This window comes from Hetaerina americana, unplaced genomic scaffold, assembly GCF_022747635.1.
Source record: "Hetaerina americana unplaced genomic scaffold, ioHetAmer1.1.p SCAF_5, whole genome shotgun sequence".
Classification (NCBI taxonomy): Eukaryota; Metazoa; Arthropoda; class Insecta; order Odonata; family Calopterygidae; genus Hetaerina; species Hetaerina americana.
In genome coordinates, this window is record NW_027287095.1 from 60,269,699 (window position 1) to 60,293,552 (window position 23,854).

Here is a 23,854-nt window from a genome sequence, read left to right on the forward strand (position 1 = left end):
ATTACACATGTATGATACATAATGTCGATTTTGAGTTAGTTTTTGAAACAGATTTGAACTATGTAATCATATTTTTTCTCAGAATGTATGGCACCTAGCTTGTCTGTACAACATTGGCATGTTTACGAATGATCATTGTTTGTATTCGAGTGTAAGATAATCACTTACAATGATTTTCCTTCGGTTGTATACGTTTTTAAGATTCTTAATAATTTAGAAAAGCATTCATTCGTCAATGTTTTTAAATCTACCCGACTGCCTTATTACGCAGTAACTTGGGAATAATGCATTTGTAGATGTCTCGTTTCTATTAAGTTTCGTCCGAAATAATTTTAGATATAGTTGGAAAAAGAAATTATACGCTTGCACAATAAGGCTATATTTCAGAAGCAGCTAAGAAGCTCACTCAAGTTCTTTTAGTCTCCATTTTAAGAAACGCGTTTTACCACGCCAGCGTTAAACCTTATATGGATTTTGAAGAAAGTGGATATCGTCCGGAATGTACAGAATTTTGGTGACTGCGAATGTGTCTATCGTACTTTTAGTCTCATGAGGAAGAGGCAGAAGTCGGTGGATATACCTGATAATCATGTAAAATCAACAGATTTTTCCGATTCGTCCTCCGCAATGCCCTCACGGTAAAGGAAAACTAGTTTATCAACCACTGCTATTACTTATGTGATTAGACCAGGCTACTTCCACTGTAATACATTTATTGCAGTTCATGAGCGTATTAATCGTTGCGAAGTTTTTATTTTAATTTTATTGTTTAATATTGTCGCTGATATTAATGACGGTTCTTGTGTCAGGGACCCGCTAAAGATGTAAACCCAAATTGATTATTTGATAACTTTAAAGGTGGAAAAATTAATTGATTAAATTATAAAACGGGCGTTCCTCAGAAAAGGTAGTTAGTTTATCAATTAGTAAAAATGAAATCGTAAAGTTTCGTCTCGTCAGTGTCTTCGACGAAATACATTGCATCATCCATTATATCCCCGGAAGCAGTTTGGAGTCATCGTAGTAAATACTTATAAATTTCACAATAGCAAGTAACCACCCATTTTCTTAGGGGTATTTGAACGTAGTGTTTGCATCTGCACACATACTGGTAGTGACTCGATAACCTGGCATTCACTTCTAACTAGAATCTTCGTGTTAATGGATTTAATATAATTCGGGTATGCTGCAAGTCAAAAACTACACAACCTTACCTTTTGGTATATTAAATATGCCATTCTGGGTACACGATTAGATATTGGTAGTGTTTATCCTATTAAATTTCAATACTTGAGGCTGTGCCATCTACAGAAAAGAATATACATCTACGCAAAAGAATGTTTCCGAGTAAAATCTGATGATATTCTGTTTTCGTCTCCTCCTAGGTCAGTTTAGTATTATATTGTCATAATTAACTGACTATAATATAATTCCGAGATGAGCCAAGTTAATTGATCGGGCGTTGCCGGTGGCCATCATTATAATATTTTAAACGGAAAACATCCAGGATCTTTTCCTAGTTCCAAATGTGCTCATATTAGCGTATTTAAAAAAAATATGAAGATGTTTCAATCGTGAAGTACCATATTTCCACATGCCGGGAATGAAAGTAGATTTAGTTGCAGGCGCTCCAATAACCCGCGATTTTACGTAATTTACTTACTTATGGCAACACGCTATGAACAATAAACTGATGTATCTGAAGAAATAAGTAGTTTTGTTTGTTTATTGAATAGTGCTATCCATTGGGTGAGAGTTCAAGAGTCGGGCACGGTTCACCGTGCGCGCGCCTCTATGATTAAACCGCATTTTCATTTTTACATTTGTAATTATCAATTCACTTAGTTTGATGGTTTCTAAAAAACGGTAGAGGAAAAGATTATTTTTGAAGCGGTATTCCAGCCGAAAGAATTTGATTCTTAACCAAATTCCATCTAGAAATTTACAGGTACGTAGCAGTGGACGTGTGTGTTATGTCTCTCTGGTTTTAAATGCGTATTCGCATTCCACTGCAGATCCATAATGTATTATAAATAGAGGCATTAAATGTTCGATGTTATTTAGAACAAATACAAATTGAATTAAATAAAATCTTTATCGTTCTTTAGGAAACCAGTATAAAATAATTCCGTAAATGTTAGATAATGACGAAAACATTTGCGAACGCACCCTTCCACTCCACAAGTCCCCAGCGTATGCTGTCGATGGGGTTTTGTTGAGGTATTTTTGAAGATGACTGCTGGCGTGCAATGTTTATTGCAGTGACTTAGCCTGGTATACTATATGTTTTACGTAACAGTCCGCATAGCTGTTCACCTAAGGCGCATCTCTTCCCGCTTCTCCGTTATTTCGGGTCATCGTCATTATTTAAGAGATCCAGGATATTACCGACCGCAGAAAATTCTTCGAATGGCGCGTCGCCTATTGTATATTATACTTATGTTTGTCATCCTTCCTTACACGCCGTGAATCTCCCAGACACTGGTTTTGGTAGCCCAGAAAAGGGTGCTGTGTAATCCTTCCGGGAACTTGTTGAGCTTCATTACTAGCTATCGCGTGAATGTGCGTTTGAAAAATTCTGGGAACCGGTCGGTATATGCTCATACGCTCGTGAGACGATGATTTTATTTAAAAAAAATGAAAACATCATGTTATCCAATTCTGAAAATCATACGCTGCTTTTTATTCAGATGAATGAACTGTTTCATGATGGATGATTTCCTCCAACTTCGGGCCAATTTAAGTGAATTTTTTCGGAGTTAGTTAACTCTTTCAATAAAGCCTACATAATTGTGACTTTGCCTGTAGACATCCTGGGTATAATAAACAAAAATCCAAAGCATTTCTTTGGAGAATACTTATATCAATACATCGCTATTACAATTACTTTAAAGAGTATTTGGCAAAATTCAGTGGAAAAGTATTTGGTATTGAAGTAGAAATAATATAATTTCTTTCTCGCCTCATCTGGTTTTTAGGAGCGCTGATATATGAGTCCTGGGTTCGACAAAAAACATCAGAATTTCTAGCATTTCATTTTATGTTAGGGTTTTCTTTTGTCATAAAGAAATAACTATGTATTTTAGGGCTCAAAAAAAAGGTATCAAGAAGTTACTTTCGCCCAATTTTCAATAAAAATATATTCTCATAATTGTGATTACATTTAATTTTTACAATTCTCAATTAATTACCTTAAATAATGGTAAAAATCTCCATGGTGAAAAAATTTAATGGAATGTGCCCATACACTACGAATATTATCCAATTCTACTTAAAATTTCTGCTGTACCCATTTATAATTTTTACCACTGTTTTTAAAAGTAGCATTAAAGTTAAATTATTTTGTGTTGTGCATTGTGAATGTTACGATATAATTACATTCTAATTATGTCATTTGGTCACTCAAGTAATTTTGGAATTAGTAGTTAGAGCAACCAAATTAGATCGAAAAAAATGAAACTTACAAAAAAGTTGCATCAATGCTATATGTAAATTTGTTACTCAGATACGTTTTATTTGTTCGTATATAATGAAAGTGAGCTCTCCTGGAGGATATGTAACGAGAATAAAGATGTGTTACAAGGACTTCTTATGCTATAATACCCCCTGCTATTCATTGAAAATCGGTAAAAAGCAGGCAGAATAAAAGCTATATACCAATTCACTAGTTTCTCTTTCATGCATAGAAATGGACTCTGGGTTACTTAAATTTCAAGGCTAATTCATCAGATGAAGTTCTTTAGAATTTTTTTTTAAATATGCAAATTTTAACAGCAAAACTGTTTATCTTATTTTTAGTGTCTTGTTTTGCATAACTTTTGCGTTTATTTCATTTTTTGCTTGCCCCAAATTAGAAGGGAGATGACTGTAACTGAAGTATAATTGTAATTCTCGGTTTCAAAGGTTTTAATATCAAATCATTTAAATCTCTGAATACTATTTTTTTGTTTAATTTTCAGGTTGTTCGACTGCAAGAGCGTTTAAATATTTTGCAGCAGCACGTAGCTAATGACCATTGTACTGGAGGTCCTCAGTGTGTTCTGGGACCACCTCCTGTAATCCTTGGTTCTGCTGGTTTAAATCCTGATTCTCTTGAACCGCAGGTATGGAAATAAACCTTAGTCTTATTATAATTAATTGTATCAGGTGTAACTTTGTGGAATTGTTCCATGAAGAATAATGCCTCGTAAAACTTTAAAATAAAACAAAAACAAACCTTTGTAACTCCACTTATAAAATAAACTTTAATGCAACCTAGGTTTCATTGGGGCGCAGCCTGATGTAGGTCTCATCGAAAGTTCATTTTATATAGTATGTGGGGTTAAAAAGTTTAATTTTGACCTCTTCAATGTCGCTTATTTTTTGTCTTGAATAAATGTAAATAGTGCAACCTTTAAGTCAGTACCAAGATGAGTTAACCAGTTTTGAAGTCATCACAATGTATCTATCATTTTTCTTGATAACTAGTTGAATATGCAGAAGTTTGCCTTTCTATGATGAACATACGGGAATCTTTCAGTTGTTAAGCATTTCAGTATATGATTTCATCATTATTTAGGTTGCTGTTCCTGGAAAAGGAAGAGCAAAAGCAGCTGGACCCCCAAAGCCGAAGAAGACCCGGAAAAAGAAGGACGAGAACCAGACCCCTGCAGAGCCTGTGATTGGGCCAGATGGGCAACCTCTCCCTCCACCTGAACCAAAACCAAAAAAGCCCAAGACACCAAGGTAAGTTATGAGAGACTAAAATAAATACACATTCAACTAAAAATATCTGTTATGACTGGAAGTAATTACTTACCAAGTAGTTGACCAGAAGTTTTGACTGAGACTTAAACATACAGGACTTTTTTTGGGCAAAAGCTGGCTTTTGATTAGTTTGTAGGTAACCCTTTCCGTAGGCTGGGAAATTAAAACAATGATTCCTCTGCAGAATTGCTTTTTTGTGGTTTTTCGTCAAACAGGGTTTTCCTTTTTCTTTACACTGTATGCGTGTCATGCTTTGATGTTCATAATTTTTTGGCTTTGTCTGCCATATATACCCATTGTATGTGGAATTAACAAAAAAATAAAGGAGATTGTTATATGCATAAATAGAGACGTTTCAGGTGTGATAAGGTGGAATATCATAGTTAATTAAAAATTGGCTGCGGTAACCTGGCGATGATGTAGTTACATTGGAACCGGTCGCATGAATAAATTTTATTTTGTAGAAAATTGCCAATATTTCATTATTTGATGTATATGTTTTCAAAGGAAACCAAGGGAACCCAAGAAGCCAAAGGAACCAAAACCACCCAAGGAGCCGAAGGAACCAAAGGAGCCGAAAAAGAAGCGTGAACCTAAACCACCAGGTGAAGGAAAGCCCGCCAAACCAAGAAAGTGAGTATTAAGTAATCAGGCTACACAAAAGTTAATTTTTATCATATGAATAGGTTGTCTAATGTCCATGTCTAATTTAATTAGTTCTTATATAATCTTCCTAGGATTCAAAAGTACCTGGGTAATAAGTTTCCTAGTGTACTATCTACACATCTGTGATTGATTACACTGTTACATATTGTGATTTATTCATTATGAGGAATGGTTTTAATGTAATATCTGACTGTATTTTCCAGAGTAATGAGAACTATTTAAATTGAATTAATATTTTTGATGAACCAAGTTTTCGGGAGTAGGAAGTGCATCAGCTGAAGGAAGAAATATTAATGGGGTATATCAGTGTAATCATTCTCATGACTTTTGTATATGAATTGACCTGCACGTAAATATGAGAGGGAGTGCAAATCAGCCTGAAAATATCATCAATTAATGCATGTGATGTATTGATATGACAAAAATTGTGCTCTATTTCAATTCAAAGTAAAAATTATTCACCTTGCCTGGGATCCCATGATAATGCATATTAGCGGATGACTTTGTTAACAGTTACTGTCGTGGTTTCTCCTGCTATTCATTAAATTTGCACTTAATTTCATTTAGGTCACATTTTGGGGAGTTGAAATTTGTTTTATTACCATAAACTTTTAAGACAAGTAATACTGTCAACTTAATTTTTTTCATTTTGGAATTAGAATGAATTTGAAGTAACATTCATTTTCCTAAATTAATGAATTAAAATTAATAAATATATGGGAATTCGCCTTCTAGAAATGTTTTATTGTAATGTTTAGTATGGGATATTAGATATTTTGTTTCATGGTAGTACTTGTCAGTACAGTGCAGTGAAGCACCGCAATCCATCAAATCCTCAACTTAAAGCAGCAAGCTCCTGCTTACAATACAAGGGACCATGTTTTCAAAGTTAAATTACGGTAACTAACAATACCTTCCATTTGTGTTAGATATTACTAGTGATTATTGCAAACTGAAAATTATGTAATTTCTTTGGGTTTAGGTATTCAGTGACTTGTGTTGTGATGCAAATCTCTTAGCTTTTCATACTGAACCAAATACCCTTAACCCTTGGCTATACATTTTCTCCATGCAAATCCCTTAACTTCTTTTTAGAAGCAGGAGCAAGAAGAAAGATGCTAACACTGTGGCAGCAACTGGAGCAGCTGCAGCTGATGGTGCTGCGACCCCTGGGGCACCTACAGTAGAGCCTAAAACAGAGGGCGAAGGGGGAGCTGAGGCAACAACCAAAGAGGGTGAGGTTGCAACGGCAGAGGTAAAGTCTGAGAAGGGAGCAGAAGGTGAAGCATCCACGACAACTGAGGGTACCCCGGCGAGTGAGAAGACTGAAGGAGGTGAAGGAACCACTCCCACCACTTCAACCCCTGCTTCTGGGAAAACTCCTTCAAAGAAATCCTCAGCCAAGAGGGACCGCAAGGGGAGATCACCCAGGCTATCCACCACGCCAAAGCTTCGCAATGCAAAGTAAGTGGTGTGAATGTTATCTTCCTGTGGCACTTAAACTTTGTAGATGACAGAACTCCCATTAGGATACCTAATATTACTCTCTCAACTATCACAGATTTCCTACTTGCCATTTTCGTGAATGGACGTCTGTATGTGATATTGATGAAATAATAGAAAAGATTTTTTATCCACGTATATTATTACATTTTTTTAATAAACCTGGGAATCATTGCAGGAACTGTCAAAGTTATTTCTGAAAATATTACCTGCCTTCAGCTAATGGCACTCCCTAAATGAGGCTAGGATATGTGCATTCAATTGTATCTGATGGAAGGCTTGAAGGCAGTTGTCATGAACCAATTGGCCACAGATGAATACTTCCACTCTCTTAGACTCAGTGTAAGGTTGCTATGTTTTCCATGATAAGGAAACAGCCGAACACATTGAGCACGGCATGCAGTTTTTAAAAAAATTATGTAAAGTTTTATGACAAAATTAATAAACTGGTGGATAAAAGATTTGAGAGTTCTTTTTTATATCTCTTGAAGGAATTGATATTTATTCATTATTCAAACACTAGCATTAAGTTAATGATTTTCTTTGTTCATGGTAAACTTTTATTTTGGTTTTACTGATTATTGTTTTATTAAAGTAGGCTAGAAGCTGACCAAATTTGAATTTTGTTTTTGGCTACTTAGCATGGCTTTCTCTCATTGAAAGCATTCTGGTAGATGTTTTCCCTTCGTAAGGTCGCCTCTCTTAATTGGTAGAATGCCAGTTATAATAATTAATATATGAATTAGGGTTCCAGAATCTGTGGAAAACACTTGTTCTGCCTCAAAGATCACCAGAGAGAAACACTTCCAAAGTTCATGGTTTTAGCATGTTATATCTGCCAGTAATTGAAATACTGGGCTGTGAATAATTATTCCACGAAGCAAATTTTCTTACTAGTAACCTTGTGAGGGGGTGTTGGTTTAAATGCATGATGGAAGTGTCATTGCTGTTTTACAGGGGTATGTTCAGCAGTTTCAAGAAGAAGTCTAAGAATAAGAATGGCGAGTCTGAGGTATCAGACTTGGATGTTACTCCACCTCCATCTCCTGAAGCTGAAGCAGATAATGGGGTCCAGGTAAGTGTTGTGCTGTATGAATAATGTTATTTAAACCACTGAATATTTAAGCTTGGTATTTTTAGACTCAATAAAAACGTTGTAATCCTACTGGTTGCGATGCAATGAAATCATACATGGCCAGGACATTTATATTTTCTTATTAGGAGGGGAAGTGGGCAATGGAAGGGAATTTGTGATGGGAAGGAGAAATATCGATTAGGACGTGGCTGCATGGGAAGGAAGGGGGGCATGGGTTGGTACAAATAGGTTTATTTATTCAGTGAATAAAGTAGCCAAGGTAGCTCTACTTATTGAAAATTCTACTCAAACCATGAAATTCATCAAAAATGTTTAACTTTGCCAAGGAATAACCATCTAAGAATGACCCTTGGTAGAAACAAATTGAGAGAGACAATGCATAAATTATGATTAAACAGAGGAATGTCGAACATTCATTTTATGGTCACATGCATATGGAAGAAATCATGTTTTGTACAAACATTGTCATAATTGACAATAATTTTGCTGTGTTAGAAGGTTTAATTTTTGGTAAATTTAATTTTTTTTATTCTTTGCCAATCATAAGTTTTATAGGATGATTGGACTGTACTAAATTATGTCTTATGGATGGTATGGCCGTGGATTTAGAAACATTTAAAATAAAATTGTTAATGATAACTGAGATCTAGTATTATCATTTTTTCCTTTCCCCATTCATTCTGTCACTTCATGGCCATACTGATGTGGCATCATTATTATTTATAATTTTTCAGAAAAGGAGATCTGCTCGAAATACCCACCGTAAGAAATATGTGGATGACATAGAGCTAGCCATCTCGGAAGATGAGCTTCACAGCTTGCTTCCACTGACCCTGGCATCGGCTGGAGCTTCTCTTGGCCCTCTCGGAGAAGTCTCTCTTGCCGGCTCCCCACCCCGAGGGGAGGCAGGAGGGGTAAGTGGGGGGTCAGTGGAAGGGAGTGGTGGGAAGGTAACAGCTGCTGCTGCTGCGCCTAGTGAGCCAAGCAAACGCCGCCGCAACCCAGCATCCGCTGTTACACCTGCAGGGGGGGAGGACGAGGTTGAAGGAGTTGTGAAGCCTAATTTTGTGTACATTGTGAGTTGTCATATTACCAATGTGGTTCCTACAACATATTTCTCAGTTTCCTTCGTATGAATTCTACAACTCTTTCAGCCTACTTTCTTGGAAGATAGAGTGGATGTTTAAATATTTATAAAATTTCATTCTTTTTCTTGAAGTCTTATGTTCAAACAAGAATGTAAATTAAGTTTAAACTTTTTCTGCTAATAATGGTTCGTGAAATTTTTTTCCATAAATGGAATTGCAATCCCAATGATTGAATAGTAAATCTCAGCCTTGTAGCTACTTCAGTGGTTTTTTTGTTGATCCTAATTGATGCTGTTCCAGTATCCTTTGGAGACATAATGAAGCACATGTATTAATATTTTTATGATTGAATTGTGCAACAGAAAGAAATTGTGCAAATCAATTATTCCATAAATAACAACTAATTTCTCTCTAGTAATGAGAAACATTTCAGGCAGGATATGGTGGAATATCATAATTAATTAAAAATAAAAAAATTGGCAATTTTCCACAAAATAAAATTTATTAATGCAACTGGTTTCAATGTAACTACATCATCGTCAGGTAACAGTCATCACTTGGAGTCAAGTATACTACCTTGATCAAAAATTTCCCGGAATTTATTCAGAAAATTAAAAATACAAGTTTATTCATCTAAATCTATATTGTCCCCTTCAAAGTAATCCCCATCGACTGCAACACACTTATGCCAGCGCTTGATCCAATCCTGGAAACATTTTTTATATTCGGTTTTCGGTATGTCCATCAGTGCTTCCTACGATTTTTCCATTACTTCCTCTCGGCTGCTAAAACGCGTTCCCCGTAATGGTTTTTTAACTCGATTGAACAGAAAGAAGTCACAGGGAGCCAAATCAGGTGAATTCGGTGGCTGTTGGATGGTATTTGTTGCATTTTTCGTCAAAAAATTACGAATAATGATAGCACTGTGCGACGGTGCGTTATCATGGTGCAAAATCCACAAGTTTTCTGCCCACATTTCTGGTCTCTTTCGGCGAATTGCTTCACGCAAACGTCTCATAATGCCCAAATAATACTCTTTGTTTACTGTCTGGCCTTCTGGCAAAAATTCATGATGCACTACACCGTTGTAATCCATGAAAACCGTCAGCATTGCCTTCTTTTTTGACTGAAAACGACGTGGTTTTTTTTGGTCTCGGCTCATTTGGTGAACGCCATTCACTTGCCTGATGTCTGGATTGCGTGTCGTACTCATAAACCCACGTCTCGTCTCCAGTAATGATCCTTTTGATGAATGTGGGATCGGATTCAGCCTCGCATATCATGTCTTTTGCGACGTCAACACGGTCTCTTTTTTGCATGAAATTGAGGTCTTTTGGCACCAACTTTGCTGCTACACGACGGAAACCCAAATCATTAACCACGGGCATGTCTTGGGCGGATCCATAGGCAATGTTCAAGTCCTCCGCTATTTCTCTGATGGTTAATTTGCGGTTATTGACCAACATTTCTTTTACTTTATCAATTTTTTCACCGACTTTCGATGTCGATGGTCTGCCACTGCGTTCATCATCTTCGATTGACTCACGACCACTTCTGAACCGCTCGTGCCACTGGTAAACGACCGTTTTTTTTAGAGAATCGTTGCCGAAACACTTTTCCAACATTTCCAACCTCCGTGCGCCACTAAATCCGTTTTTTACGCAAAATTTAATACAAGTTCGTTGTTGCAAATTTAAATCCATTTCTGCAATTGTAAAAAATCGCCAACACACACAGAGATAGATGTACACTTGGCTACGTAACTTTTGCAAATGTCAAGTTATGACACTAAGATTTAAAGGGAATATCAACAACAGATGTACCAATTTAACAAAAAAACAGAACTCAAATCGGAACGATGGGAGCGCCACACGGTGGTTATTCCGGGAACTTTTTGATCAAGGTAGTATATGCTGAAAAGCAAGTAAGGGTATACTCACAGGAATTCACTCCCCCCCCTCCCCTGAGCGTTCAGAGACCATGCTTTCTGACCTAGGCGGGAAGCCCTTAACCCCCCCCCCCCCCACCCTCCTTCTTTATGGACCAGGAGGGAAGGTTCTACGTTGCTCTACTGTCCCCGTTCATCAGCAATTAAAAAGTGTGAAATATCCCTCCTCCACCCTTTAACCCTTGCTTGGGCTTGCCCCTTGGAACCACAATAGATAAGTGATTCCAAACCCTTAATCACTAGTTTACCCTTTGTGCACTGTGCTCCTTTGTGCATTGAAACCATGCGGTCAGTCAATGACCGTGGGGGAAAAACCCCCAACTTCACCTGTTTTCTCCACGGCCCTAGGAGTTTGGCGCCGCTCCATGGGACACCCCCAACGGGAAATCCCCCTCTATCCAGCTGTGACGTTCTCTCCAGACTTTAAAGGACTTCTCACCTGTTTACTTCGTCTTCCCCACTCCCGTCCCTTCCCCCACTCACATATGTAGTCACCCATGCTGCCTTCCACTTTTCCTCCCTCTTCTCCTCTCTTCCTCTTCCCTCCCCTTACTTGCTTTTCAGCATATATACTGGACTCTTGAGTGATTACTGTTACCTGAAGATGATGTAGTTATATTGAAACTGGTCGCATTAATAAATTTTATTTTGTTGAAAATTGCCAATTTCTAATTAATTTCTCTCTAGTCAGAGTTTCCCTAAAGCTGCATACTCTTCCTTGGCTCTTTCACACTTAAGGCATGAATACTGAGGCTGTATTATCCTCTATTATCCTTTCCTTTCTGCATTTTTGTCTTCTGTGCTTCCCAGTTCTTTGCTTGAATGAGGAAAGCATGTGCAGACTTTAAATTTTAATATACAGTAAACCCTTACTAAAACAAGACTGTATGGAGTGAGTAGTCATCTGTGTTGGGTGAAATGCAGTTTCCAGAAGTTTGACTCGTAACCCCATGTAATATTCCCCCCCCCCCTTATTTTTGTGTGCCCTTGACCACTAGCAGCTTCTAATGACTCTGTATGGTTGATTAGACCCTCTTAAGTATGTAAAGATACCATTTAGCTGTGAAATAATGATAATTAATCTTGTATAACATCACAGAATTTTCCCAAAAATTGAATCTGTAATAATTCTCAAGTTGCTTCCAGAAGATGAGTGGTAATGAGTACTTACTTATTTTTACACTGGTTGTATCCCATTTGTCTACAAGGACTGTCCCAAGAGTAGTTGGACTAAGTCATTTAAAAAAATTTATTGACAGAATGATACATTTACTCATAAGTCTTCCAAGTAGCACCCTTGTGCATCCACACACAACTGCCTGTGGGTTTTCCGCACCTCTTGCGCCAGGTGTAAGGTGGCGCACTGGATGCTGCCAAGCTCCCTCAGCACGTCCTATTGTAACGCTCCCACTGAGCCGTGAAAGAGGGAGTCTGCTGGGGCATAGTCTAAAAAATTTGGATCCAATTCATATGGTTGACAAGCACTCGGCAGATCTGCGTGCAAGTTTCCTTTTGTTTGTCCGAGAGGATTAGCTGCACCAACACCTTTCTCATGCCCTTGTTTTCGGTCACATGTCGATGCACATCACTTTTAGGGATGCCAAGTTCATCAGAGACTATGCCAACACTTGATCTGTGATGCTTGTCCAACAAACCGTTCACTCTTGCGAGATTATTGTCACTTTTTGAGGTTGATGGGTGTCCTGAAAATTCAGTGTCTACCCTCCAGAAACAACTTGGGCCTCTCAAAATACCCAAACTCCTCATGGCGTTATCAGCATTAGCTGCCTTGAGCATGTAATGAGTCTTTCCTGGTTTTGTCCAGGTTTTTCATGCAAAATTGGATGGCATAGTGCTGTACCAATACTCATTTCATGACAGAGTAAAACGAGGTCACGTTATAGAGGCATGGCAAATGAATGATCTGCACTCCGCAAAGGCTGAGAGCTAACTGCCACAAGCCTCCAGCCCTTCCTGAGACTCCCCTCCCTTGAACCCAGTTAAAGAAACTGCCACCCATCTATCTGTCTATTTGAGGAAAAAATTAGTCCTACTACTTTAGGGCCAGACCTTGTATATTCATACATTTTGAATATTAATCTTTCAAGTTAATAAATGAAACTTGTGGTAGTTTTCTTTTGCATTTTCACGTAAAGTAATGCAAGGCATGATAGACTCTGTTCTTGGGCGTACTGCAATGTATTTTAAATGCAAACATATATAGTTGATATAGCAACATGATTAGTAAGTGACACTTGTAATTGCAGGTGATTTTTGTGATCGTAGCAGGCTTCCATTGATAAATATAGGAAAGTTAATTAGCTTTTGACAGATGAAAAGTGCCAGGAGATAATTTTTTTAATGATGCATCATTCTATTGTAAATAATGATTTGGGATTTCCACTTGTCTCCAGTGCTTATGATGCTTCTTTTCAAACCTCCAGGCTTTTAATCTCTTATAAACAATAACTACCATTAAATCCTTGGGCTGAAATGATGATGTATTGTTTTTTGAAAAATAAATGCCTAATCTTACCAACCTGCTTAATTTTTCAACTTTAGGATAAAAAGAGGCATTTTCCGAAATGAAAAACATTTTTATTTTTTCTTTTGGAATTTCCTGAATCAGTTTATAAAATTTAATTACTGAGGGAATAAAATGATTGTGGAACACTATCCTTTCTTAGGAGTTGTTTGTCAATATTATCTCCAGCCCACGTTCTTCAGCTTGTGGCTATATTTGGCATTATTACTCAGAAGTATAGGTACCATTTTTAAAGTGGTTTTTCATCCAGAAATGTTGAATTCTTTCTATGTGGCCTGCATATTTTATGATGAAGTTCTTGTGTACAATCCTTTCATCTTTGTTCTAAATCTGAGAAAACAGTAATTCATATTCAGTTTTTCTCTAAAGAGTTGGACACCATCAACACTCATGACTACCAGTCTGCTTAATAACTGCTTATTAAACCACCCTTACTACACTGCCAGGTCTGTTCTAGATCATGCAGGAGTTCAGTTTTGCTGGGTTTGGATTACTGAGGGTTTAACACTTGGAAGTCTACTAGTGTTGCAGTATTTGTAGTGTGCTTTTATTTCCTAATTTATTTTAAACTGCTCACCCATGGTTTTGTTGGTATCATTATTTCAGAATACCACCGATGAGGACTCGATGATTGTGCAGCATGTGCTGGCAGTGAGAATGGGCAAGAGGGAGATAAGGAAGGTTTTGAACAAAAAGGAACCAGCAGGGAGTATAGCGGAGGATGGTGTCAAAGCGGAGCAAGAGGAAGGGGGAAAGAGCAACGAGGATGAAAAGCCTGAGAAGGCAGGGGAGGAGAAATTGGAAGAAGGGAAGATGGAGGTGGGAAAGGAAAAGGAAGTAATTGCCAAGGAGGAAGGAGAGGACATCAAGGGTGAGGTGGCGGAAGTGGAAGAGGGTAGTGAGGGGGTGAAAGAGAAAGACGTAGAGGCTAAAGATGCCTCAGTGAAAGAAGTAGAGAAGGAAGGAGAAATGGTAGAGAGCAAAGAAGGAATGGAAATCACTGAAGAAGGTTTGGATGACAGTAAGAAAAACTTAGAATTAATGCAGGATGTAGAAGTCAAAGCAGCGGTCGTCAGCATGCCACCAGAGGTTAATATCAGTGATGCACCAATTGCACCAAACGTTGAAAACAGCCCCAAAATGGATGTGAGTAGCTCTGTCCCAGAACTTGAAACAGCCTTGCAGGATAATACCAAGACCCTGGATGTAAGCAATATCGATCCAAGCGACAGAAAGCCAGAGGAAAGTAGTAGCAACCCCATGGAGGTGGACCAGACAGATGTGGAGGCACCAAATGATTCAAATTTGGCTGAAAAGAGCAAGGATAAGGTGGAGGTACCTGAGACAGTGACAGAGGAAAGTGCCAAGGTGGCAAAGGAAGGGGATGCTGAGGAGTTGGGGGTTGAAGTCGGAAAGGAGAATGGAGACAGTGACAGCAAAAGAAAAGAGGGTGCCATTGATGGCAGCGACTTTGTTGAAGGGGAGCTGAATGAAAGTGTTGTTATAAGTCCCATTAAGAAAGGTGATGATGATGTAAAAGAAGCTGATAAAAATGAGGGTGTTAATGAGGAGCCTACGAAGGAGGTAGATGCTAGTGAAAAGGAAGAGAGTAAGGTGGAGACGGAACCAGTCAAGGAAGAAGAGGAGGATGTAGTGATCGAGGTTATTGAGGTGGAAGAGTACTTTGTTAAGTATCGCAACTTCTCCTACCTTCACTGTGACTGGAAGACTGAGGAGGAACTCATGAAAGGAGACAAGAGGATTGCTGCCAAGATAAAACGCTTCAAGCAGAAGATGGGACAAACTGCTAATATTTTTGAAAATGTAAGTAATTATAATGGTAATAGTTATCTAATGTAGATATATTGGAACTTAATAAGACACTGTTTTGACAAGGGTGTATTGCTCATTTCCTAAATTAATTTTGGATTTAAACCATGAAAAATACAATCATTAGAGATATGAATGCATACAAAAACTTAGTTAAACATTTCTTAGTTAATCATTTTGAATTCTTATTTAGAGTACCCTGTTTTTTATAATGGCCTTTGTGATTTTTTTTAGGCTTATAGTGATGATAGAAAAATCTTATAATAAACCTTTGTTACCAAAAATATATTTATTAAACATGCAAAGATGAGATCCTGATCCAATACATTGGTCCCAAAAGTAGGCTACTAGATGAACCTGTAAATTCCAGTGTTAATTATTTTTGTTGTGAGGTTTTAGTTTTAATATTCGATGATTAATTCTTATGCATTCATATTTGAGGTGAGCAGGAAAAATATTTGTGGGTTTAAACAAAGTGCAGCATGAAAATTTTTCCTATCATTTTTTCAGGACAGGAATTGGGCAATAACACCTTATTTCCATATTTTTTCCTTTATGAAGGAGACTTGGAAAAAAATTTTTAACTGAAATTTTATTTACATGTAATGTAGTTCAGCCATGCAGTGTGAGCCTATATGAATGACTCATCAACTGTAAATAATGAGTACATAGGAGTCATAGAATTTATTTCCTGATTTTCTTAGTTGATTATTTTTACACCTGAAATCCTCTTATTCATTTTATGGCTAAAATTTCCATTATTGTTTTTAGGCTCAAACTTTGATGAAACTTTTACTTAATTCAGCTGCTATTACTGGAGCAGATGGGCATAGGAGTAAATATTTGGTATTTTAAATATTTGAAGAGTCCAGTATATTGATCACACTGTTCCTGAATCTGTACCTAACCAGAATATAATCTAACTGACACCTTTCTCAGTCACCTTGCAATATATACCTATGCCTTTTGTGGTGTCTAAACCAAGTGTTGGTGATGATTAACCCCCGTCTCCTCTATTGCTTTCTTCCCATAGTCATTCCTTGAGCCTAAACCATATTACCCCACCTCATCACCATCTCTTCCTTTGCCTACCATCGCATTCTATCCCCATCAGTAAGAATTGTTTCTCTGCAGGAACACACATGATTACATCCTCTTACTGATCATGTATGCTATTGACTTCTTCCTCCTTATGATTGCTTGGTGTCATGTATACCTGAGCAATGGCCAAGTTCGTCGGTTCTGCTTTTATCTCTACCAGTAATATGCTATCCGTTACCTGTTCTATGTTGACTACGCTTCTTCCTACACCTTTGTTTAATACTGAAGGCAACCCCTCGTTGACTCTCGTCCCCGCCGCTGTATATTATTCTATACTGATCACTCCAGTAACACCCACCATCCTTCTATCTCACCTCGCATAGACCTAAAATATCCATATTTCCCCTTTCCATCTCCTGCTTAATATTCTCTAATTTTCCTGTCCTCAACATTGTCCTAACATTCCAAGCTCCTATCCTAACTAAATTGGCCTTCTTCTCCTGCGTCTTCTGTCCTGCTGTGGTCAGCTTTCTTTTGCAATGGTTTGGTGAGATGACAGCAGTGGAAGCCTTGCCTCTCCCATTACCGGGCATGACACACAACCGATTGTGCCGAGTTCCTTAGTTGTCACGACTGATATTCCATATACTGTCCATCATAAAGATCTTGGGAATAATAATTGAGGTGGTTTCCCGTTGCTTTCCTCAATAGTGTTTTTAACGCGATACCATCTCTCAATGGTGGACCTCCTGGGGTCAGTTGCCTTTGTAGCCGCCTAACTGAGAAACAGACACTGCGTGGATTACCTTTTGTCTGGCTCCTAACCTTCGACCTATCTGGCATGGGTCCACCCTACCAGGAGCAATTATCATTGCTCCTGCCAGCACAGCTCTAGGGGTCATCGGAACACACAAGCCCTTTCACCACATTAAGGTTGTAGTCTATGGGGGTGTCTTTACATGTGGTGTTAAAAATTTTCTGAAATCCTTCTTCTCCTACAATTTTTGTTTTTGGATGTAGGTACAGTCTTTTTGTTTAGTCAAAAGGTTCCTGTTTGTGATCTGAAATGTTATAAATGCATTCATCTGTGTTTTACATGCATGATTCTCTTCAGCTAAAAGACCATGAAACCTATTTTCTGTAAATATTTGTAGCTTGAAGATGAGCCCTTCAATCCAGACTATGTGGAAGTAGATCGTGTTTTGGATGTGGCAGATCATAATGATCCCAATACGGGGAAAACTACGAAAAACTATTTGGTCAAATGGAAAGGCTTGCAGTATGAAGATGCCACCTGGGAATTGGAGGAAGATCTTGATCCAGTGAAAATAACACAATTTGAAATGTTTAGAGAACTTCCTCCGAAGGATCAGTGGAAGGTAATGCCCCCCTCTTACCTCTGTACTCTAGCATATTTTTTATGATAATTTTATTGCATTCTTAATGCATTGAGATTTCTAGGTTAGCAGAAGCAATTGCTGCTGTGCTGAAAAATTCTATTTTCATGAATCTTCATAATTGTAAGAAGAGGAATGTAAATGTCTTCAATTTTATTTTCAAACTAAATTGAGCACCTTGTGTCTCATTAAATATATTTGTTAATTGAGGTTCAGTCACATACCCATTGTTATAAAATGTCATGTTTGAAAGTAATAAATGGCATTTGAAGACATTTTTCATTGAAAGTGAAACCATGAGCAGCTTTTTCTGTTGCTTATTTTTTACTTATGAAAGTAGTAATTTGGCTCTGTAGTCTGAAACCTTTAAGTGTAGGAATTCAATTGATGGAAAAAAATGATTTTGATTTGAACCTTCATTTAAATTTATGCTCTTTGCATAAAATACTAATTTTAATTATTAGATAAAATAAGAATTGCTTAATTTAATTTATTCTACTTTAATCCAGTTTACATAAATACTGGGAGCAATATTTTTGCCTGCAATAATTTCTATCTGCTACAATGCCTTTATTCCTTGTGGAGTAAGCTTTAAACAAGGCCATTCAGCCATGTGCTTAAATGCTTTATGATGCTTCTAATATTCACTGTGATAATTTTTAAAGTTTTATGATTGGCAAAATTTGTTGCTGCATTCTGTATTACATACCAAAATGTACAGGTAAATGCCTGTATGTGACCAGATAGAAAGCACATCATGAAATGAATCTTGAAAACAAATGGCATTATAACTGAATATTGAGGGTCTACAGTTTGGATTTTCTTTAGTTATTCGCAAATCTGTCTTCAAGGGAGTACTTATGCCATAACTCACCTCCGTAAAATTTAGAAAAGGCTAATAATTGATAATCATTATTTCAAAATTGAAGGAACCAAATGAATTGACTTTTCTGGGCTCAAAATAAATGAGCACAGAGAATAAATTGTCACTGTTACCTATTATGGTATTAAAGTTGTGATTTAAATCTGTCGACTTTCATCCACTGCTCGAAGCCCACAAAATCAATGCAACCAATGCTTTTGAAGCAGGTATTGAAATGGAATCTGTTTTCATTTTTTTTTATTCTGCTACTCTTGCTTCCATTAAAGTTGAACTGGTACTGTAGCTTCAGCCACAGATTCTCTGCCACAATCTCTCAGAGAAGGAAACACTTCATAAAGCCCGCCCTACCCTAGTGCTTTCATATCCTTTTAGATATCTAAAAGTTCTTATTATATTTGCCCAAATTAATATTATTCCTTCCCCTTATAATATAATTACTTCCTCTCCATCAGTGGTTTTTTGCATTGCTTATATGCAAAATGTAACACATTATGGCACCATTTGTAGGCACCTAAAACTTAATTTTATTTTCTGCGTGTGTTTTTCAGCCAAAGAAAAAACCAACTGGAGAGTTATGGGAGAAGTTAGAAACTTCGCCAGTGTATAAGAATGAGAACACATTGAGGGCTTATCAGCTTGAAGGGCTCAACTGGTTGTTGTTTTCTTGGTACAATGGGTGAGTAATATTCTGTAACCAGCATATTTCAATTGATATTGATTTCGTACTAACACATGTACAATGCATTAGAGTAGTGAAGTCGGAGTTTGTCACCTAGGAATTTTAAATATGTTTAACTGATCTATTGGTTCAGTATCAAATTACAATAATTATATAGTTTTTCCACCCAAAAAATACCGCCAGACTTGTTCAAGTGCTGGAATCCTTAGTTTTTCATTGACAATACTCGTACACTCATTTTAATCAATTCAGTATTATAAATGATAGTATTATGTCAAGGCTAAGTAGATTTATCATGCTCAAATGTTAAACATGAAGCCTATGTAATTGATGCTACCATAATCTATTTTAATTTAATAAATTTATCTTTTCAAAGTATTAGTTAACATTTATTCCATATTATTTTTAAAAGCCTTAATGAGCTATACTGAAACTTTAAATTCACTCTGTATGGGATCATTGAAGCTTTTTTGACAATTTACTGTAGAATCACGTTCAGTAGGCTCATTCGCTTGGTGTTCAGGTAAAAATGTACTGTGGCTAATGTAGAATATCAATAGCCCTTTTCCTCCTGGGAGAGAAAAATTACAGAAAAAAAACATATCTGCATGCAGGGTTTCACATATTAGGGAGCAGTGGGAAAAGCAGGAATTTCCTCCATGGGGGAAAAATGAGAATATATCAGAGTATAGTCCCAAGTCCCTCAAGTATACTGTCAATGTTGTGTTGCCATTTCAAAATTGTCTTGTGCCATAAAGTGTATCATCTTTACATTATTTTTAGTATGGCATCGCTACTCAAGAGGGCAGCGCATACACAGCCTTTTTCAAGGAGCATAAAATAGTCTAGCTTAAAAAGTTGCTTTACTTGAACTCGTAAACTATGTTCTTGGATGACTTATACAGACAAGTAGCTTATTAGTTTGCATTGAAGTTAATTTTTTTCCAATTTTTGTTTTGAAATTTTTAATTGAAGTTGATTTCTCGCCATGATTGGGAGAAAAAGTATTATGTGTTAATTGGAAATTTAAATAGAATAACATCCCTAATGAAACACCTCAAAACCAGCCCAAAGTGTGTTCATGTCTTGTCTGTTGGGAGTAAATGTTGAATAATATTTCAAATTCTTTTTGAATAAAAAATATATGATGAATGCTATTAAGAATAAATTGTATTTTTTTCAGGCGAAATTGTATTTTGGCTGATGAAATGGGTCTTGGCAAAACTATTCAGTCAATAGCATTTATCAATGCAGTTTATCAGTCTGGTATAAAGCGGCCATTTTTAGTAGTTGCTCCCTTGTCAACAATACCCAACTGGCAGAGGGAGTTTGAAGCATGGACTGATATGAATGTTATTGTTTATCATGGCTCGTAAGTATCTTCAAAATTATTACTCCAGTTGTTTCAGTTATAAAGAAAAATTGATGCAAAAAAATTAATGTCCTCTTTTGTTGGATTTAACATTATTTTGCATGAGTATGTCTTAAGCTATATGATGCAAAAATATTTAAGTTATATCTCTTGAAAAATCTTCTGCTGTCCTAAGTTATATACCAGTAAAAATACAAAATAATCAACTCTTTGTTAATTAGTGCACTCATTATTGTGCTCTTGTAAATTTGACTTTGATAAATTGGTGGTGCATGATGATTTACTGCAGTTGAGAGGAAAGTCACTGTGAAATGCTCATATTACTGAGTAGGAAACTAGGGAGAAAGGTAGTGAATAGAGAGGAGGGGATTGATATAAATATAATGGTAGAGAGTGAAGCAGATCTGACCAATCTGATAATTCAGGTGTACATGCCGACAAGTAGTCCCTGGAAGGAAAAGTATGCAATCAAAAAGGTTATGCAATTGCTGAGAAGAAATAATTGGGAATATGCTGGAAAGGAAATAATTGATACTGATGGGTAATCAGAAGGCAATGGAGATTGGAAGGACATAAGAGAGTACAGTTGAGGAATTAGAAATGATCAGGAATAGAAAGCAATCAAGTTCTGTGACGAAGTCTGAAGTTTAAATAATCACTGTCATAGGTAGACATGAAAAAATGCCTGGAGAAAATGGTGATACAGTTCAATTATATCGTGATTAAACATACATTTGAGAACAATATCAGCAACTTGCACAGCTTTTTGGGGGCAGGTGGAGATTTGGATCATAATTTAGTTTATGAAATGCAATGGAAAAATATAGGGATTTTAAGTACCTTTAAAATTAATGAAAGCTAGCTAACAAGTGGGAGAATTTCCAAAGCGGAATCTTGGAGGTTTTATGGCAGTAATGTATCTAGTGGCACAATGAAAGTATCAAGAAATACCGGATAAATGAGGATAGAAGAATGGAAATGGTTTGGGGAAGAAGGGATGACATAGAAAGAAGAGGAAAGGAAATGGTAGGAATGGTAAACACTCAAAGAATTAAGAAGTCATCACAGGAGGAGAGACTCTTTTAGAGGACGAGAATAGGAAAAAATGGAAGAATCTAAATATGGAAATGGGGAGAAGAATACATAATAATAATAATAATAATAATTTTTATTTGTCCAGAGACTGCATCATACAAAGAATTGTACACATAGTATAGGACACGTCAATATATACAATAATACACAATGTAATACATATACCTATTCTAAATTTCATGTTCCATGAAATTCCTAATAGAATAGAGCAAATTCCTTTGAAGAAAAGCTCTCAATTTCCTTTTAAATAGACAAATGTTTGTGCTGGATTTCAGGTCCTCATTTAGCTTATTAAACATAAGGAGACCCATAGATTTAGTACCTAGTGCGGTGGTTCTAGTTCTTACGTAAGTTCGGTGCAGATCATTTTTAGACCTGGTCCCATAGTGGTGAATACCACAATTTGTGTCATACATTGAAAGGTTTACAAAGGTGTACACTAGTAATACATAGATATAAATACATGGCAAAGGTAGAATGTTCAATTTATGGAATAATGGACGACAAATGGACGACAAGGAGCATTATGCTCTGCTTTGACAATTAGCCGTACGGCTCGCTTTTGAATTTTAAATATTGTGTCAGCAAGCGGAGAAGAACCCCAGAAAAGGATACTATATACTATACAGGAGTAGATATTTGCATAATATATTGACATGAGGACATCCATTGTTACGGTAAACCTGATGCTTCTAATAAGGAAGCAAATGGTATTCAGTTTTTTGCCCAGGTGACATATATGCTCCCACCAGGACAACCGCCTGTCTAGAACTATTCCTAGGAATTTTGCATGGGGCACTTGGGGAATTAGTTTTCCACTTGATTCAATTGCAAAAGTGGCCATGTTTTTGTTTTTATTTGCAAAGTAAAGTAGTTGGTACTTTTCCACATTTAAATTCAGCTGATTCCTGCTACACCACGAGTTCAGATGTTGAACAGTTTGTTTAGCATTGTTTGTTAAACTTTGGACTGTAGAGGCAGTGAGTATGATACTGGTATCGTCTGCAAATAAGAGTGGATCATCCCTTTCGTGAGAGCTTAACACAGCAAACTCAAAATTATATGTACTAAGGGATACGTGGTGAAGAAAGGATAATTGAAAATCACGGATAACCAAAATATGGTCAAGATATAAACTTGTTTAATTTTCATGAATCAAATATGTTAAAAAAAACAAGTGCTATTTGGAAATGAATGAACTCACCTATTTCATTTGTCGAAATTTATTTTAGTTTTTTAGAAATGGGAAGTACAATTTTTTAAAGTTTCATTTGTTCCAATGCCTGTTTTAAATTATCCAATGTTTACTTTTAAATGATTTAATTGTAGGTGTACTCATGTGCATTTCATTTGTTTTCAGAACTGCCAGTAGGAATATGCTTCAAGAATATGAAATGTTCTTCCGTGATGAGAAGGGGAATCACCTTAAGGAGTTACCAAAGTTCAATGTGCTCATAACAACTTTTGAAATAATCATAGCAGATTGCATGGAACTGAGGGAGTTTACTTGGCGGCTCTGTGTTATTGATGAAGCTCATCGTCTCAAAAATCGTAATTGTAAGCTGCTTGAAGGCTTAAGGCTCCTAAATTTGGTGAGTGCATCAAAATGTTGGAATTAGAATGTATGTTTTATCATGTGATGATAACATAGCACAGCTTGAAGGATCTCAGGTTTTCCCGGCGTATGGTATTCAAGAAGTTCTCTCAGGTTTCCCACCGGGTCAGGTTGCAGTACACCGACGTTTCGAAGGCTGACTCTGCCATCGTCTTCAGTGAAGTCAATGGCAGAGTCAGCCTTCGAAACGTCGGTGTACTGCAACCTGACCGGGTAGGAAACCCGAGAGAACTTCTTGAATAGCACAGCTTGTAATGGACAAGGCTTGTCTTATGAGACATGATGAAAATGGTAGCACAAAATTATGAAAAATCTGGACTAAGAAATAATGTAATTGCTGTGAACCTTAT

The 23,854-nt window shown here is 36.9% G+C and overlaps 1 protein-coding gene across 6 annotated transcripts in view; it reads left to right on the forward strand.

Moving 5' to 3' along the window:
- Positions 1-23,854, forward strand: part of kis (chromodomain helicase DNA binding protein kismet) — a 118,230-nt gene that overhangs the window by 37,179 nt on the left and 57,197 nt on the right. For 5 of the 6 annotated variants that reach the window (XM_071592892.1, XM_071592897.1, XM_071592896.1 and 2 more), the window contains exons 3-13: positions 3,960-4,103; positions 4,559-4,725; positions 5,254-5,379; positions 6,508-6,876; positions 7,873-7,990; positions 8,746-9,087; positions 14,199-15,416; positions 17,618-17,842; positions 19,292-19,419; positions 20,606-20,794; positions 23,250-23,481. In XM_071592892.1, the coding sequence (XP_071448993.1) occupies positions 3,960-4,103; positions 4,559-4,725; positions 5,254-5,379; positions 6,508-6,876; positions 7,873-7,990; positions 8,746-9,087; positions 14,199-15,416; positions 17,618-17,842; positions 19,292-19,419; positions 20,606-20,794; positions 23,250-23,481 (3,258 nt within the window). The remainder of the gene's footprint in view (positions 1-3,959; positions 4,104-4,558; positions 4,726-5,253; positions 5,380-6,507; positions 6,877-7,872; positions 7,991-8,745; positions 9,088-14,198; positions 15,417-17,617; positions 17,843-19,291; positions 19,420-20,605; positions 20,795-23,249; positions 23,482-23,854) is intronic. The other variant, XM_071592893.1, reaches the window with a different exon arrangement.